This window comes from Oncorhynchus nerka, linkage group LG5 (genome assembly GCF_034236695.1).
Source record: "Oncorhynchus nerka isolate Pitt River linkage group LG5, Oner_Uvic_2.0, whole genome shotgun sequence".
In the NCBI taxonomy this organism is placed as follows: domain Eukaryota; kingdom Metazoa; phylum Chordata; class Actinopteri; order Salmoniformes; family Salmonidae; genus Oncorhynchus; species Oncorhynchus nerka.
In genome coordinates this window covers 45,702,107-45,716,210 of record NC_088400.1, presented here as the reverse complement: position 1 = coordinate 45,716,210, position 14,104 = coordinate 45,702,107, and the positions used below count along the sequence as shown (strand labels likewise).

The 14,104-nt window shown below is 43.5% G+C and overlaps 1 protein-coding gene across 2 annotated transcripts in view; it reads right to left on the bottom strand.

Annotated features, from left to right (window-relative positions):
- The window catches only part of LOC115129600 (mediator of RNA polymerase II transcription subunit 12), an 83,772-nt gene extending 69,887 nt beyond the window's left edge, over positions 1-13,885 (bottom strand). The window contains exons 1-15 of one of the 2 annotated variants that reach the window (XM_065018693.1): positions 13,531-13,885; positions 11,522-11,626; positions 11,217-11,408; positions 10,775-10,934; positions 10,354-10,529; positions 9,182-9,292; positions 8,150-8,422; positions 5,344-5,490; positions 4,525-4,624; positions 4,126-4,262; positions 3,448-3,579; positions 2,920-3,046; positions 2,055-2,278; positions 1,709-1,768; positions 1,409-1,543 (exon numbers count right to left, since the gene is read on the bottom strand). In XM_065018693.1, the coding sequence (XP_064874765.1) occupies positions 1,409-1,543; positions 1,709-1,768; positions 2,055-2,278; positions 2,920-3,046; positions 3,448-3,579; positions 4,126-4,262; positions 4,525-4,624; positions 5,344-5,490; positions 8,150-8,422; positions 9,182-9,292; positions 10,354-10,529; positions 10,775-10,934; positions 11,217-11,408; positions 11,522-11,626; positions 13,531-13,632 (2,181 nt within the window). In that variant the 5' untranslated portion in view covers positions 13,633-13,885. The remainder of the gene's footprint in view (positions 1-1,408; positions 1,544-1,708; positions 1,769-2,054; positions 2,279-2,919; positions 3,047-3,447; positions 3,580-4,125; positions 4,263-4,524; positions 4,625-5,343; positions 5,491-8,149; positions 8,423-9,181; positions 9,293-10,353; positions 10,530-10,774; positions 10,935-11,216; positions 11,409-11,521; positions 11,627-13,530) is intronic. The other variant, XM_029660146.2, reaches the window with a different exon arrangement.
- Between the last annotated feature and the right edge of the window lie 219 nt (positions 13,886-14,104).

Sequence of the window (14,104 nt, the reverse complement as noted above, 5' to 3'; positions counted from 1 at the left end):
CCCCTTTTTCTTCCAAACATAACGATGGTCATTATGGCCAAACAATTAATCTTCACAAGGTCCATTGCTGTTGTTCTGGGATTGATTTGGACTTTTCGCACCAAAGTACGTTAATCTCTAGGAGACAGAACGCCTCCTTCCTGAACGGTATGACGGCTGCGTGGTCCCTTGCGTACTATTGTTTGTACAGATGAACGTGGTACCTTCAGGCATTTGGAAACTGCTCACAAGGATGAACCAGACTTGTGGAGGTCTACAATTTCTTTTCTGAGGTCTTGCCTGATTTCTTTTGATTTTCCCATGATGTTAAGCAAAGAGGCACTGAGTTTGAAGGTAAGGCCTTGAAATACATCCTCAGGTACACCTCCAATTGACTCAAATTATGTCAATTGCCTATCAGAAGCTTCTAAAGCCATGACATCATTTTCTGGAATTTCCAAGCTGTTTAAAGGCACCATCAACTTAGTGCATGTACACTTCTGACCCACTGGAATTGTGATACAGTGAATTATAAGTGAAATAATCTGTCTGTAAACAATTGTTGGAAAAATGACTTTTATCATGCAAAGTAGATGTCCTAACCGACTTGCCAAAACTATAGTTTGTTAACAAGAAATGTGTGGAGAGGTTGAAAACCAGTTTTAAAGGATTCCAACCTAAGTGTATGTAAACTTCCGACTTCAACTGTATTTTGTACATAATGTTGCCGCTACCATCTCTTATGACCGAAAATAACTATGACATCAGGACTACGATTACTCACATCAGCTACGGAGAGCATGATCACAGTCGTCCAGAAGAGCTGGTGCTCTCATGCATGCTTCAGTGTTTCTTGCCCCGAAGCGAGCATAAAAGGCATTTAGCTCGTCTGGTAGGCTCGCGTCACTGGGCAGCTCGCGGCTGGGTTTCTCTTTGTAGTCCGTAATAGTTTGCAAGCCCAGCCACATCCGACGAGCGTTAGAGCCGCTGAAGTACGATTCAATCTTTGACACTTTGCCTGTTCGATGGTTCGTCTGAGGGCAAAGCGTAATTTCTTTTAAGTATCCTGATTAGTGTCCCTCTCCTTGAAAGCGGCAGGATGTTATGAGTTATCTGAGATCTGCAGACTTGTGTTAACACCCTTAGCGAATGCCTAGTCTTTAGCTCAAAGGGATAACCGTGTCAAATAGTGAGTACATTTGTGCATAGGATATGTAGTGGAGGTTGTGTGAAAAGCATTACGAGAAAACCTGTAAACGTTTGTTTCCAATGTAGCGAAAGTATTTCACAAAGCTTTACTGGGTGATGAGTAAACTTCACTCCCAGAGCCTAGGCTTTTGCCCAGAGGGCTAACATGTCTAGAGTTGCACTGCTAACCCAGAATTAAAATCCATCTGAGCTAGCAAAAACCTCTCTCCGGACTGCTTACCTGGGGGATGGGGAAGTGGGTGGCATACTGGATGTGGCGGGGCTGCTCGTACACCAATGGAAAGGCAGGATCCTGGGCAGTCTTCTCGGGGGAGGGGCTGCCCTTTGACTCACAGTGCATGGGGGGAGAAAACATCTACAAAAAAAGAGACAGCTAAAATTACACAGGATGGAAAGGTTATCCAGAGGTCAATGGGAAAGTAGGATGAAGTACAGTTAAGAATACTATATAGTTGTGCCAGGGAGAATATTCACTAGTGCACATTACAGAGGCTGCCAATTTCTGAGACATGATGCTTACCTCATCGAAATTAGTACTCGAGTTGTGATCAATCTCCATTGACTCTGAGAGACCAGTGTCCTGCGAAAAGAAAAAAAAGACAATATTTATTCCCCAAATTAATTCAAAAGCAATTAGTTATTACTGATGGGGAGGCAGGTTGGGCCAGTAACCCTAAGGACGCTGGTTCGAATCCCCGAGACGACTATGTGAAAAATCTGTCAATGTGCCCATGAGCAAGAGACTTAACCCTAATTTCTCCTGTAAGTTGCTCTGGATAACAGCATCTGCTAAACGACTCAAATGTAAATGTAGGGTGATTCATCATGCACAATAAAATAACAGCAGCCGCCTCCACATAACATGCCTCATTCTTGACACTGCTGCCAGCCTCCTTGCGCTCTGATTCATCCGAGGGCTCATCGCTAGGGGAACGGGGGCGAGGCAGGTGGGAGTCAGAGGCAAGGTCGCCGCGGGAGATGAGCGTGCACATGTAGATGTTGTGGGAGAAGACATCGTGGCGGATGAGCTCGCAGAAGAGCAGCACCTGGTTGGAGAACTCCACGCGCTCGCTCTCGTTGCTCGGCTCAGCTAAGGAGGAGAGACAGAGGGAGATAGTTTGTCACTATACACTCCAGCATTAGCAGCAGTAACAGAAAGGTTTATAATATAATATGACATTTAGCAAACACTTTTATCCAAAGCAACTAACAGTAGTGCACGCATACATTTTTGTATGGGTGGCCCAAGCAAGAATCAAACGTATTATCCTGATGCAAGCGCCATGCTCTACCAACTAAGCCGCACAGGACCCTTATTAAGTTTAGCAAACCCAATACCCATTCCCCACTATCGTGCCGACTTGAACAATACTGTGCTGTTGCGGATATTTTCTTTTCACATTGTCCTTTTCAGCAATAGGGTGGATGTGTAACTAGACCAGCGCAGTACAGCATAGCTCAAGTCCCAGAGACATAGTAGTGCATAACAACGGGAGACGGTAAATCCAAAAGGGTGCTGGAATAAGGAACAATATCAAGAGATGCAGAGAGCCAAGCTGGCTCTTAAACGGCACCCTATATTGCATTTATAGTGCACTACTTTTGACCAGGGCCCTGGTGAAAAGTCGTACATGATAGAGAATAGGGTGCCATTAGGGACAGAGCTGCAGACAACCAAAATAAGGGAATATAATTAAATAGTAGTATGAATGAAGTGAAGGGCAGACTCACTGAGCACGGGGGCCTGAGTGTCCAGGAACTGTAGGAGCACGTCCTGAAACACAGGCAGGGTGGCCGCCGAGAGAGAGCCCGATGACACCGAGCCTTTCTCATCCACCACCTCTGACTCACCGCACCTCTGTGAACTCTCAATCATACGCATAGTGTGAGAACCACTGCAATTGAACAAATATACCTTACAGGGGTAGTACAATTTCATTAAACAATTTAGACAACATTGCAAAGAAAAATAGCCTTCTGGAAATACAAAAACCTATACCTCATCTTATGACAGAATGTAAAATCTTGTTATTTAAAGGGGTGTGGCCATCTTCATCCTTTATGTAATCTCAAGGTAAAAATCTATTTTGCATGAGAGACATGTTTTCAAGAGGCAACAAAGGAGAATCCTCAGGAACAGCTGTGGCTGAGTGAGTCATGGGCCCGTGTCATTATGGAGCAATCACGGTGCTTTGTGCTTTTTGTGTGTGTGTGCTTTTTGTGTGTGCTTGTGTCTGTGTGTGTGCGCCTCTCCTTCACCTCGGCTTCGATCTCCGCCTGTCTCTTCTCCAGTAGCTTGGCCACCACCATGGCCCTGTGGCGGCCAGACCTCTTGCAGCACACCGCCCACTCACACAGCAAGGTCACCACTGCGTCGTCATCAGGGGACATCTACACATAGAGAAACATGTCAGGGCAAAGACCATACAGCACGGAAACCTGTGTCTGGAGAATTATACGTAGTGTTTCTAGAATGTAATAAAATAGAAAAGAGTCGAATAGAACACAGTTAATTGTCCACAGAAGAAGAAATTATGTGTTATTGGGCAGGTAGCTTAGTGGTTAGAGCGTTGGGTCAGTAACTGAAAGGTTGCTAGATCAAATCCCTAAGCTGACAAGGCAAAAGTCTGTCGTTCTGCCCCTGAACAAGGCAGTTAACCCACTGTTCCTAGGCCGTCATTGTAAATCAGAATTTGTTCTTAACTGACTTGCCAAGTTAAATAAAGGTTCAATAAAATAAAAAATATACTGTAATGACTAGGGCCAAATGGAATCTGAGGAAGCAGATTTTCTTTTCGCCGCAGTGTTCGTTGGGCTCTTATTCAAACTTTACATTTTAGCTTTTCATCTACAAGTGCAAATCATTAGTCTTCAGATTGACATATGCAGGAGTTCTCATCTTAGAGACCACTACAATATTGATTGGGAAAAAATTACCTCGTGACCGTCTTTGTTCTGGCCCGAGCCAAAGATGCGGTTGTAAAGGGAATCCAGGGAATTGCTGAAGTCTGACTTCTCAAAGCTGTGGTTGTCTAGAACCTCCAAGGTGTGTAGGACCCTCCCAATGGTGAAGCCTGGTGAAAGAAGAAAAATAATTGTGAGGTAAAACACTAAATGTTGCTCATTTCCATTTCCCTTACGCACCTAGGGCTGGATAACCCAAACACAAGTCAAGCCTAGTGCTGGACAAAAAGCATGCTCAATGGAGAATCTCCATTGAAATGGATTTTTAGTCCAAGACTAGTCTCAATCTTTATGGGCTGTTTTCCCTGACAGAGTCATTTTCTGGATGTATTATGTCATTTTATAGGTGCCTCTTAACAGCGGTTTCTTTACCAGCAGTTGTCTCCTGACATTTATCAAAGGACCAGCGGAACTCCACAGCCTGCCCTCGGTCCTTGACCTGCTCCTCTATTTCTCGCACCTTTGCGCGGACCTGATGTAAAAGCATAGATAAGACTGAGATAAGCAGATATGGATGTAAATATCTCATGGCTCAAAGTGGAGGAGAGATTGACTTCATCACTACTTGTCTTTGTAAGTGTTGACATGCTAAATGCACGACGTGTCTGTTTAAAATACTAGCACACAGCTCTGACATCCATGCATACCCCACAAGACATGCCACCATAGGTCTCTTCACAATCCCCAAGTCAAGAACAGACTATGGGAGGTGCACAGTACTATGTAGAGCCATGACTACATGAAACTCTATCCCACATCAGGTAACTGATGCAAGCAGTAGAATCAGATTTTAAAAAACAAATACACCTTAAGGAACAGCAGGGCCTGTGAGGAGACGCACACAGGCACAGACACATGATAAGACACCCACTTTTCATACACGTATACAACGATTTTGGATTGTAGATATGTGGTAGTAGAGTAGTGGCTGAGGGAACACGCTTAATGTGTTATGAAATGTAATGTCATGTAATATTTTAAATTGTATAGAACTGCCTTAATGTTGCTGGACCCTACCTTGGCAGCAGCTAATGGAAATCCTTAATACAAATACAAATCTCAATCTAGTAGGCAAGAGGCATGCAATGATGTTAACCTTTCAATCAATCGACAAATGCATTAGTCTCAAAGTGCTGCGCAGCAAACAGCAGGATCAAGAAACCTTGACAAGAACCAGACTCTGGGCCTTACCTGCTGTGTAAAGGTGCCGTTGCCCCCTGGCATGGGCAGGTTGGAGGGGGAGATGGGCAATAGGTCCAGTGGGGAACCAGTCTTGTTCCGGCTATCTGTCAGAGAGTAGTGCCACACCAGGGCACTGGGACAGCACAGCATAATACTCTGACGAAACCAAGACGAGGAGAATAAGAATTTAGGGATGTGACTGACAATAGGGCGGCATATAACCTAGCTGTTAGAGCATTGGGCCAGTAACTGAAAGGTCACCAGTTTGAATACCCGACAATGTAAAAAAAAAAATCTGTTGATGTGTCCTTGAACAAGGCAGGTAACCCTAATTTCTTGGAGACCTAAGCATTGAAGGTCAACAAGAACACAGTGGAACATGATAGTTTGTTGGTGATGTGGACACAAAAGGTACTTGAAACTCTCGGCCTGCTCCACTACAGCCCCTTCGATGTGAATGGGGTCATGTTGGGCCCTCTTTTTCCTGGAGTCCCACGATCAGATATTTTGGGTTGCTCACGTTGAGGGAGAAGTTGTTGTCCTGGCACCACACTGCCAGGTCTGAGCAGACCTACCACTGTTGTGTTGTCAGCCAACTTAATGATGGTGTTGGAGTCGTACTTGGCCACGAAGTGTGGGTGAACAGGGAATTACAAGAGGAGACTAAGCAGATTGCGTCATCTGTGGATGTGTTGGGGCGGTATGCAAACTGGAGTGGGTTTAGGGTTTCCGGGATGACAGTGTTAATGTGAACCATGACCAGCCTGTCAAAGCACTTCATGGCTACCGACGTGAGTAGTAGTCATTTAGGCAGGTTACCTTTGTTTTCTTGGGCACAGGGACAATGGTGGTCTGCTTTTAACATGTATGTATTACAGACTCGGTCAGGAAGAGGTTGAAAATGTCAGTGAAGACACTTGCCAGTTAGTCTGAGCATGCTTTGAGTACACTTACTGGTAATTCGTCTGGCCCGTGGCTTTGTGAATGTTGGCCTGTTTAACCTCTCTTGGGTATTTTCACCTCCGGATGAAAAGCGTGCCCAAAGTAAACTGCCTGTTACTCAGGCCCAGAAGCTAGGATATGCATATCATTTGGATTTGGATAGAAAACTCTAAAGTTTCTAAAACTGTTAAAATAATGTCTGCGAGTATAACAGAACTGATATGGCAGGCAAAACACCAAGGACAAACCATCCGGGGGGGGGGAATGAGGTCATAGGATTTTCAATTTTTTTCCCTATGGGATACCCTTATTATTAGGAACCTGGCTGCAGTTCCTATGGCTTCCATTAGATGTCAACAGTCTTTAGAAATTGTTCAATGTTTTTCTTTTGAAAAATGAAGAAGTAGTGCTATTCATTGTAAGTGTCACTCCAGGTGGACTCTACTGTTTTGATGCGCGTTTATTAGATACTTTGTAGGCATGTCTGAATCAAATGCGCCAAATAAATGGACATTTTTGGGACATGAAGACGGATATTATCGAACAAAAGGACCATTTGTGATGTTTCTGTGACATTTTGGAGTGCCAACAAAAGCAGATACTCAAAAGTAAGGCATGAATTATATCGCTATTTGTGACTTTTGTGGTGCACCTGCATGGTTGAAATATGATTGTGTGTTTGTATGCGGGGCGCTGTCCTCAGATAATCGCATGGTTTGCTTTCGCCGTAAGGCCTTCTTGAAATCTGACACCGCGGCTGGATTAACAAGAAGTTAAGCTTTATTTTGATGTAAAACACATTTTTTTAAAGAATGTTAAATGTTATTTTTGAATTTCACGCTATTTCACCGGATGTTGGCTGGGTGGGACGCTACCGTCCCACCTGCCCATAAGAAGTTAAAGGTCTTGCTCACATTGGCTACCGAGAGCATGATCACACAGTCGTCCGGAACAGCTGGTGCTCTAATGCATGCTTCAGTGTGGCTTGCCTAGAAAGCGGCAACTGTTGGCTGCCCGGCCAAACTGAGCAATTGGGGGAGAAGGGCCTTGGTCAGGGAGGTGACCAAGAACCCGACGGTCACTCTGACAGAGCTCTAAAGTTCCTCTGTGGAGATGGGAGAACCCTCCAGAAGGACAACCATCTCTACAGCACTCTACCATTCAGGCCTTTATGATAGTGGTGGCAGACAGAAGCCACTCGTCAGTAAAAGGCACATGACAGCCCGCTTGGAGTTTGCCAAAATACACCTAAAGGACTCTCTGACCATGAGAAACAAGATTCTCTGGTCTGATGAAACCAAGATTGAACTCTTTGGCCTGAATGCCAGACGTCACGTCTGGAATAAACTTGGCATATCCCTACGGTGAAGTATGGTGGTAGCAGCATCATGCTGTGTCAGTGTTTTTCAGCGGCAGGGGAATGAAAGACGAGTCAGGATCGAGGAAAAGATTAATGGAACAAAGTACAGAAAGATCATTGATGAAAACCTCAGACTGGGGCTAAGATTCACCTTCAACAGGACAACAGCCATAAGCACACAGCCAAGACAGCACAGGAATAGCTTCGGGACAAATCTCTAAATTAACTTTAGTGGCCTAGCCAGAACCCGATTTAATCAATTATAGAAAAAGGCTGTAACCTAACAAAAAGTGGAAAAAGTCAAGGGTCTGAATACTTTCCGAAGGCACTGTAAATATAACATGGAAAATCAGAAACAATCATAACACTGAACATTTTACCAAAGCTAGTTCACCAACTTAGTCATGTACCATACTAGCCTGATGGCTTAGCAGTACTATTAATAGTACTGCAGTAGCAGTAATAAGCAATCCATTCAGTTCAGTGGGAAGGCTATTGAGCGTGTTTGTGTACCTGTAGCATGCAGCTGAGCCCAAACACCAAGGGCCTGTGTTGAGGGCATATGTAGAAGTCTGTAAATGGGGTCTGGGGCTGATTTCCCCCTGCGGGCTGGGAGGTGGGCATGGGGGGCAGGGCGTTCCCTGGCTGTGCCAGGATGCTGTGGGCCGGGTGTCCCCCGGCGCCGGGCCCCAGGCTCCCGTCACTTAGCAGCAGGTTGAGGCGTCGCGTGCAGAAATAGGCCAGCCTCCGGGACAGGTAGGCCGACTGCACAAATTCCCCTAAGTACTGAAGGAGGGGACATGACTCACAAGGTCAGTACACACTCTTCAGAGCTGATATGTGATCACAACAATAGAATACGGGGAAAAAAAAATAGAGGAGAGGGTAGATAAGTCAGCTTCGATGACTAACCTGTAAAAGTTAACCTGTAACACAGTGCAGGTAAATACATTTACTTCCAAGTGGATTAAACTGCACCGCCAGGGGAATATTACTGAAATGTTGTTCGTTACTTAGGTTATTGTTAGAAGACTGCTAATAAACTTGGTGCTTGGCGTCACCCTGAGAGTGTCATATTAACAATGTACAATTTCTGCACAAAAGTTAGTTTTAAAAAGTTATAATGCCCCAAATGTATAATTAGAAGATGCCAGAAACCCTGGAAATTTCCTGATTCTTGAAGATAAATTACATCTCGAGTGTCTCCTTAAGTTACTCTTTCCACGTGAAATGTGTGGTTTGTAACATGGAGAATGAAATCCATCACTGCAGTAGGAGAAAGATAGTCTAGGAGAAAGGTCGCTAGTTTGAATCCCTGCACTGACAAGGTAAAACATCTGCCGATGTGTTCAAGCAAGGCACTTAACACTAATTGATAATAGCAGACCCTGGCCGTGACCTCAAGTCTCCAAAGGTGCCTCAGGGGGAGCTGGGATATGCAAAAATACACATTTCCAATACACACTTGTGTGAAATAGGAAAAACATAAGCAACCACCAAATTATTAAGATGATGGGTGCTGTATGAATGGTATATAGGCATTACCTGTAGCAGGAGGGGCAGTAGCAGCTTCAGAAGCTCGTCCTCTCCAGGTCGGACCTTCTCGGAGCATTCCAACACCCACGTGAGGAACTCGTGTCTGTCTAGCATGCCATCCTGGACGCAAGCAAACAACCGTTTGTTATTGCTTGGTCTTCTACAACAAAGTATTTAGCGTAAGTTAATCCTATGAAATTACTCCATTTCACTATTAATTCAGGGAGGTTTTAAAATGCCTCGCAAAGAAGGGCACCTATTTGTAGAAAAAGCAGACACTGAATATCCCTTTGAGCATGGTGAAGTTATTAACTTTGGGTGGTGTATCAATACACCCAGTCACTACAAAGATACAGATGTCCTTCTTAACTCAGTTGCCGGAGAGGAAGGAAACTGCTCAGGGATGTCACGATGAGGGCAATGGTGATTTTAAAACAGTTACAGAGTTTAATAGCTGTGAAGGGAGAAAACTGAGGATGGATGAACATTGTAGTTACACCACAATACTAACCTGTACAGAATAAAAAATATTCCAAAACATGTATCCTGTTTGCAATAAGGCACTAAAGTAATACTGCAAAAAATGTGGCAAAGAAAGGTACTTTTTGTCCTAAATACAAAGCATGTTTGGGGAAAATCCAACATCACCAAGTACCAATCTTCATATTTTCAAGCATGGTGGTGTCTGTATCATGTTTTGGATATGCTCGTATCCAAAGTGAACCGTTTTTGATTGTTTGTGATGCTATGTTTGCATCTGGCCTTAATCATAAAATCCATACATTGTCTTATTATTACCTCATGGCTCTTACATTACCTAATGGTTTAGTTTAACAAATAAATGACTGGCCCTCTAACAATAAGCTAACTTGCTAGCAGTTTCATGACATTTTCCCCTTCAACGAACCACTAATTACACAGTGACATAGTGAAATAGGACTATACTATCACAACAGCCATTGCAGACAACTGTGTATAGCTAACATCAAAGTAACAATTCTAACCAAGTAACAACTCAATTTCAAACTGTTCAGTGAAAAATATTGCAGTTTGCTTATCACAAACTCATCAGACATAGGTCCCTGGTTGAGGCAGGCAGACATATGAAAACCTGATGACAGACATGCAACCCGACACAGACAGACAGACAAAAAAACAGACAAACCAAAGGACCATCCAACCTGGAACATGAACATGGCCAGCTTCTCATTGTACTCCCACTGCTTCATGGCCGTGTCCACCTCGGCCGAGGTGGCCGGGAGATGAGAGCCACAGCCCTGGCTGGGAGACTGGCGGTAGAACTCGGCCACCTTCTGCAACTGTTCCCACAGGTACTTTGTGATGATCTGAGTCCATTCTGCAGTGCAGACAGAAAGAACAGTTCAATTCCTAACAATGACATATGCTCTTGTTAATGCAGCATGACTGAGCAAAATTCTAGAGATAAAGCAGCCTATCTTTTCTAAATGGCAGTGAACACACCCAGGATATTGGAATGTTACATTATTGAGGAGCTTTGGCTGGAAAATGCTCAATCATAAAAAACTGATGTTCCTAGGAGGATGGATAGGCTATATATTATTTTAAGGAGTGTTTGCTTACCTATGCAGGGGTCAATCACGTGCCGCTTCTTGACTTTTGTTTCTGTAATGGCGGCGTGATACGCACAGGTCATCTTGATCATCCATGCTGAGCGCATCACAGGTACTGTGTACTTGGCCAAGTAGCCAAAAACCTCCTCCTTTTTACTAAAGATCGGCACCTAGCACACCAACACAATTTAACAAAACAAGTTTGATGGAGGATGTTGCTGCAGAATATTTTTTCGAATTTTGAGTTTGTGAGGGTGCTGTTATAATTTGAAGTGAGCTATTTTAAGAGTGCTGAAGAACAGTGAGCCTGATTCGAACCCATACTGACATGTGCTCCAGAGGCAGTGCATAGGTCGGTAGACCACCCCAGGCCAGAACACAACATATTTCTTTCACAATGTAGTGCTCTGCTGAATGTGCACCACAGGGATGTTTTTGGTACAAAGTCCTACCTTCTTTGCCAGCTGGGTGAGTGGTTTAGTTCCGGCCAAATCTGTAAACCAGTTGTTGATAGAGCTCTGTGACCTGGCAGTAACGAGCCAGAAATTGTCCTTCTGGTTAACCTGCGGCTTCCGTTTGCCTGTGTCTGGAAATGTGTTGTAGCGCAGCTTCTCTGCAATGATGCTGCTGAAATTTGAACTAATCTGTTGGGGTAATAGGGAAGTATGCAATGAACAAGAGATCCTACTATACATACAACATGAATCATGATTCACTACATGTGATACAAAGAGAAACATTACGAGTAGAAGATCACCTTTGAGGGATTAAAGTTGACATTTTTAGCACTTCCATGTTCATCCCCTGACACTGCCGGTTGATTATTAAATCCTTGCTTCACATTCAACGCAGTCAATTCATCCTGGAACAGAAATTGACATTAGATCTCGTGAAATTCAGTCCATGCAGTTGATGAAGTCACACAATGAACACCTGAACACAAAACAAATTGTGAATAGCTCATTGGGGGATTGAGTAGCTAGATAATAAAATTGAGTTTACAGTTTTACATTTTACTCATTTAGCAGAGGCTCTTATCCAGAGCGACTTACAGTTAGTGCATTCATCTTTAAGAGAACTTGGTGAGACAACCACATCACAGTCGTAGTAAGTACATTTATCAGCATTTATCAACAAAGATGTGGCGACATCCAGAATGTCTGAAACCCTCCCCTATTTTATATATGACATCAGTCATTGGACTTCTCGGATTGGAGGACTTCTCGGCGAATGAGTTACACAATAGGCTGTGACGAGCTGTACTGCCCTATCAGGCCCCATAGCTTGAGTGCAGAGAAATGGAAATTTGAAGAATGGACGAAGTGGGAGTTTGTTTTGTTGACTATTTTAGTTGTGAGGAGTGAGTTAGATTACCAATCAAGTATGGTTTTATTTTTTACTTTGAATCCAGTAGTGGGCGGCAATACAACTTTTGGGATGTAATCCACCCTAAAACCTCACCGAAGGTGGTCATGTCTATATGGGGTACAGCTTTTGTCAAAATTGCTGCGTAAGTTCTTCTAGACCTGCTACGAAAAGTCAATTGACAAAAGCTGTATCCCCTCTAGACAAAACCGAAGAAGAGCTAAGGTTTCAGATGTTTCTGGAAGATGGGCAAGGACTCTGCTGTCCTAGCATCAGGGGGAAGCTAGTTACACCATTGGGGTGCCAAGACAGAGAAGAGCACTAACTGCTGAGCGGGAGTTGATCTCCCATAGGGGTGGGGACTGCCAAGAGACCAGAGGTGGCAATTATTTTTACTAAGTCTAAGGATCCTATGCCAAAAATGCCTGGAAAGTGAACTAACATGTCACTGTAATTAGTAGAAGCTACATCATGACCAATAGTTTCCCACAGCAATTTGTACAAAAGTAGTCTCCTGGCACAGTAAATGAGAACTCCAGACAGTGCTAGCTAGCTAAAATTATATGGCTAACGTTATCTAGCTATGGTATTGGTAGCTAAACTAGTAGTTCACGTTTGCTAAACTGTATAGCTAGACAAACATTGTAGATTATAATAGCTAGACACACACATGCTAACATTAGCTATGTTAGCACAACATGCAAGGCTTCTCCCCAAAGAATGTAAAGAGGCGATGCGCCACCTTCTGGCAATTTTTGGGCAGTTACAGGTGTTCAAAAACACAAAAATCTCTTGAGTCCTCTGGCTGAACTCAGCAGCACCACCTTGTTAAATCCTGGGGAGAACCCTCAATGGTAACATTAACCGTTTGCCAATTTGTGAAAATGAAGGCATTTAGCTAGCTAACATAGCTGCTAAATATGCTAGCTAAGTAGCTACCTAGTTTGTTATCGATCAAGCTTCTCCTAAATGAATCCGAGTTGTGTACCTAGCTAACTAACGTTACATTAAATGCAAGCAAGTTTACCTAATCTGCAACCATGCAAATAACGTTAATGGTTAGTGCACTAATTTGATAACTTGAAATATGGCCAAATTATCTCGTAAAGTTTACATTTTGGTTACGTCAGAAAAGGTTGGCTAGCTAACTACGAGCTAGAATGCTACTGTTATCAAGCTAACATTACCTGGTTGATGTTTAGCAAACTGAAAAGCCAAGTAACGTTAGCTGTTCATTGTTATTGCTAGAGAGACTGGCTTGGGCCTGTGATAGCCGTCTGTGACTAGCTAGCAACCGTAGTTAGTTAGCCAATGGGACTCCTTTCCAAATAACAGTAGCTAGGCTCTTTGTGTCAATTTGTCTTTGCAACGTTGGTTTGAGAAACGATTTAAGTTTCTGACCTCTTTTTGCTTTGGGTCTTGAGGATAAACGTCCGGAGGTCCGAGTCGTGGCCGCTTCAGTGGCCGGTGTTCGTAACTCAGGATCCCAAAAGCAGCCATCATTCACCGGCATCACAGCCAAGGCTTTTCTCTTTCCGTTGGGCTCACTAGTTCCCACAGCCACAAAGTCACAATTATGGCTAAATCCCTCCTATTTCTCTTCACATAGTCTGTTTTTTAAACGTAACCACACTGTTAACCTCACCTTAAATTAAGGCCAAGAAACGATTCCCCCCACGTTATTTTTACGATATAGTCCATTTTGACATTGTGGCTGTAGTAACTAGAGACAACCCTTTTTCGGTCTGAGTCTTGGAAGCCGGAAGGACGCTGATGCAGATAAGAGAACTCAAAATACGGTCGTCACTAGTTACCAAAGACACAAAGTCATACACCCCGCCTATTTCTTACATGTATCTTCTTAAAATCTGTTTTTAAACCTAACCCCAAACATTTTTGCTATTTTTATACCTAATCCTAACCATAGATTAAGACAAAAAAACACATTTTGTTTTTTATACATTTTTACGATATA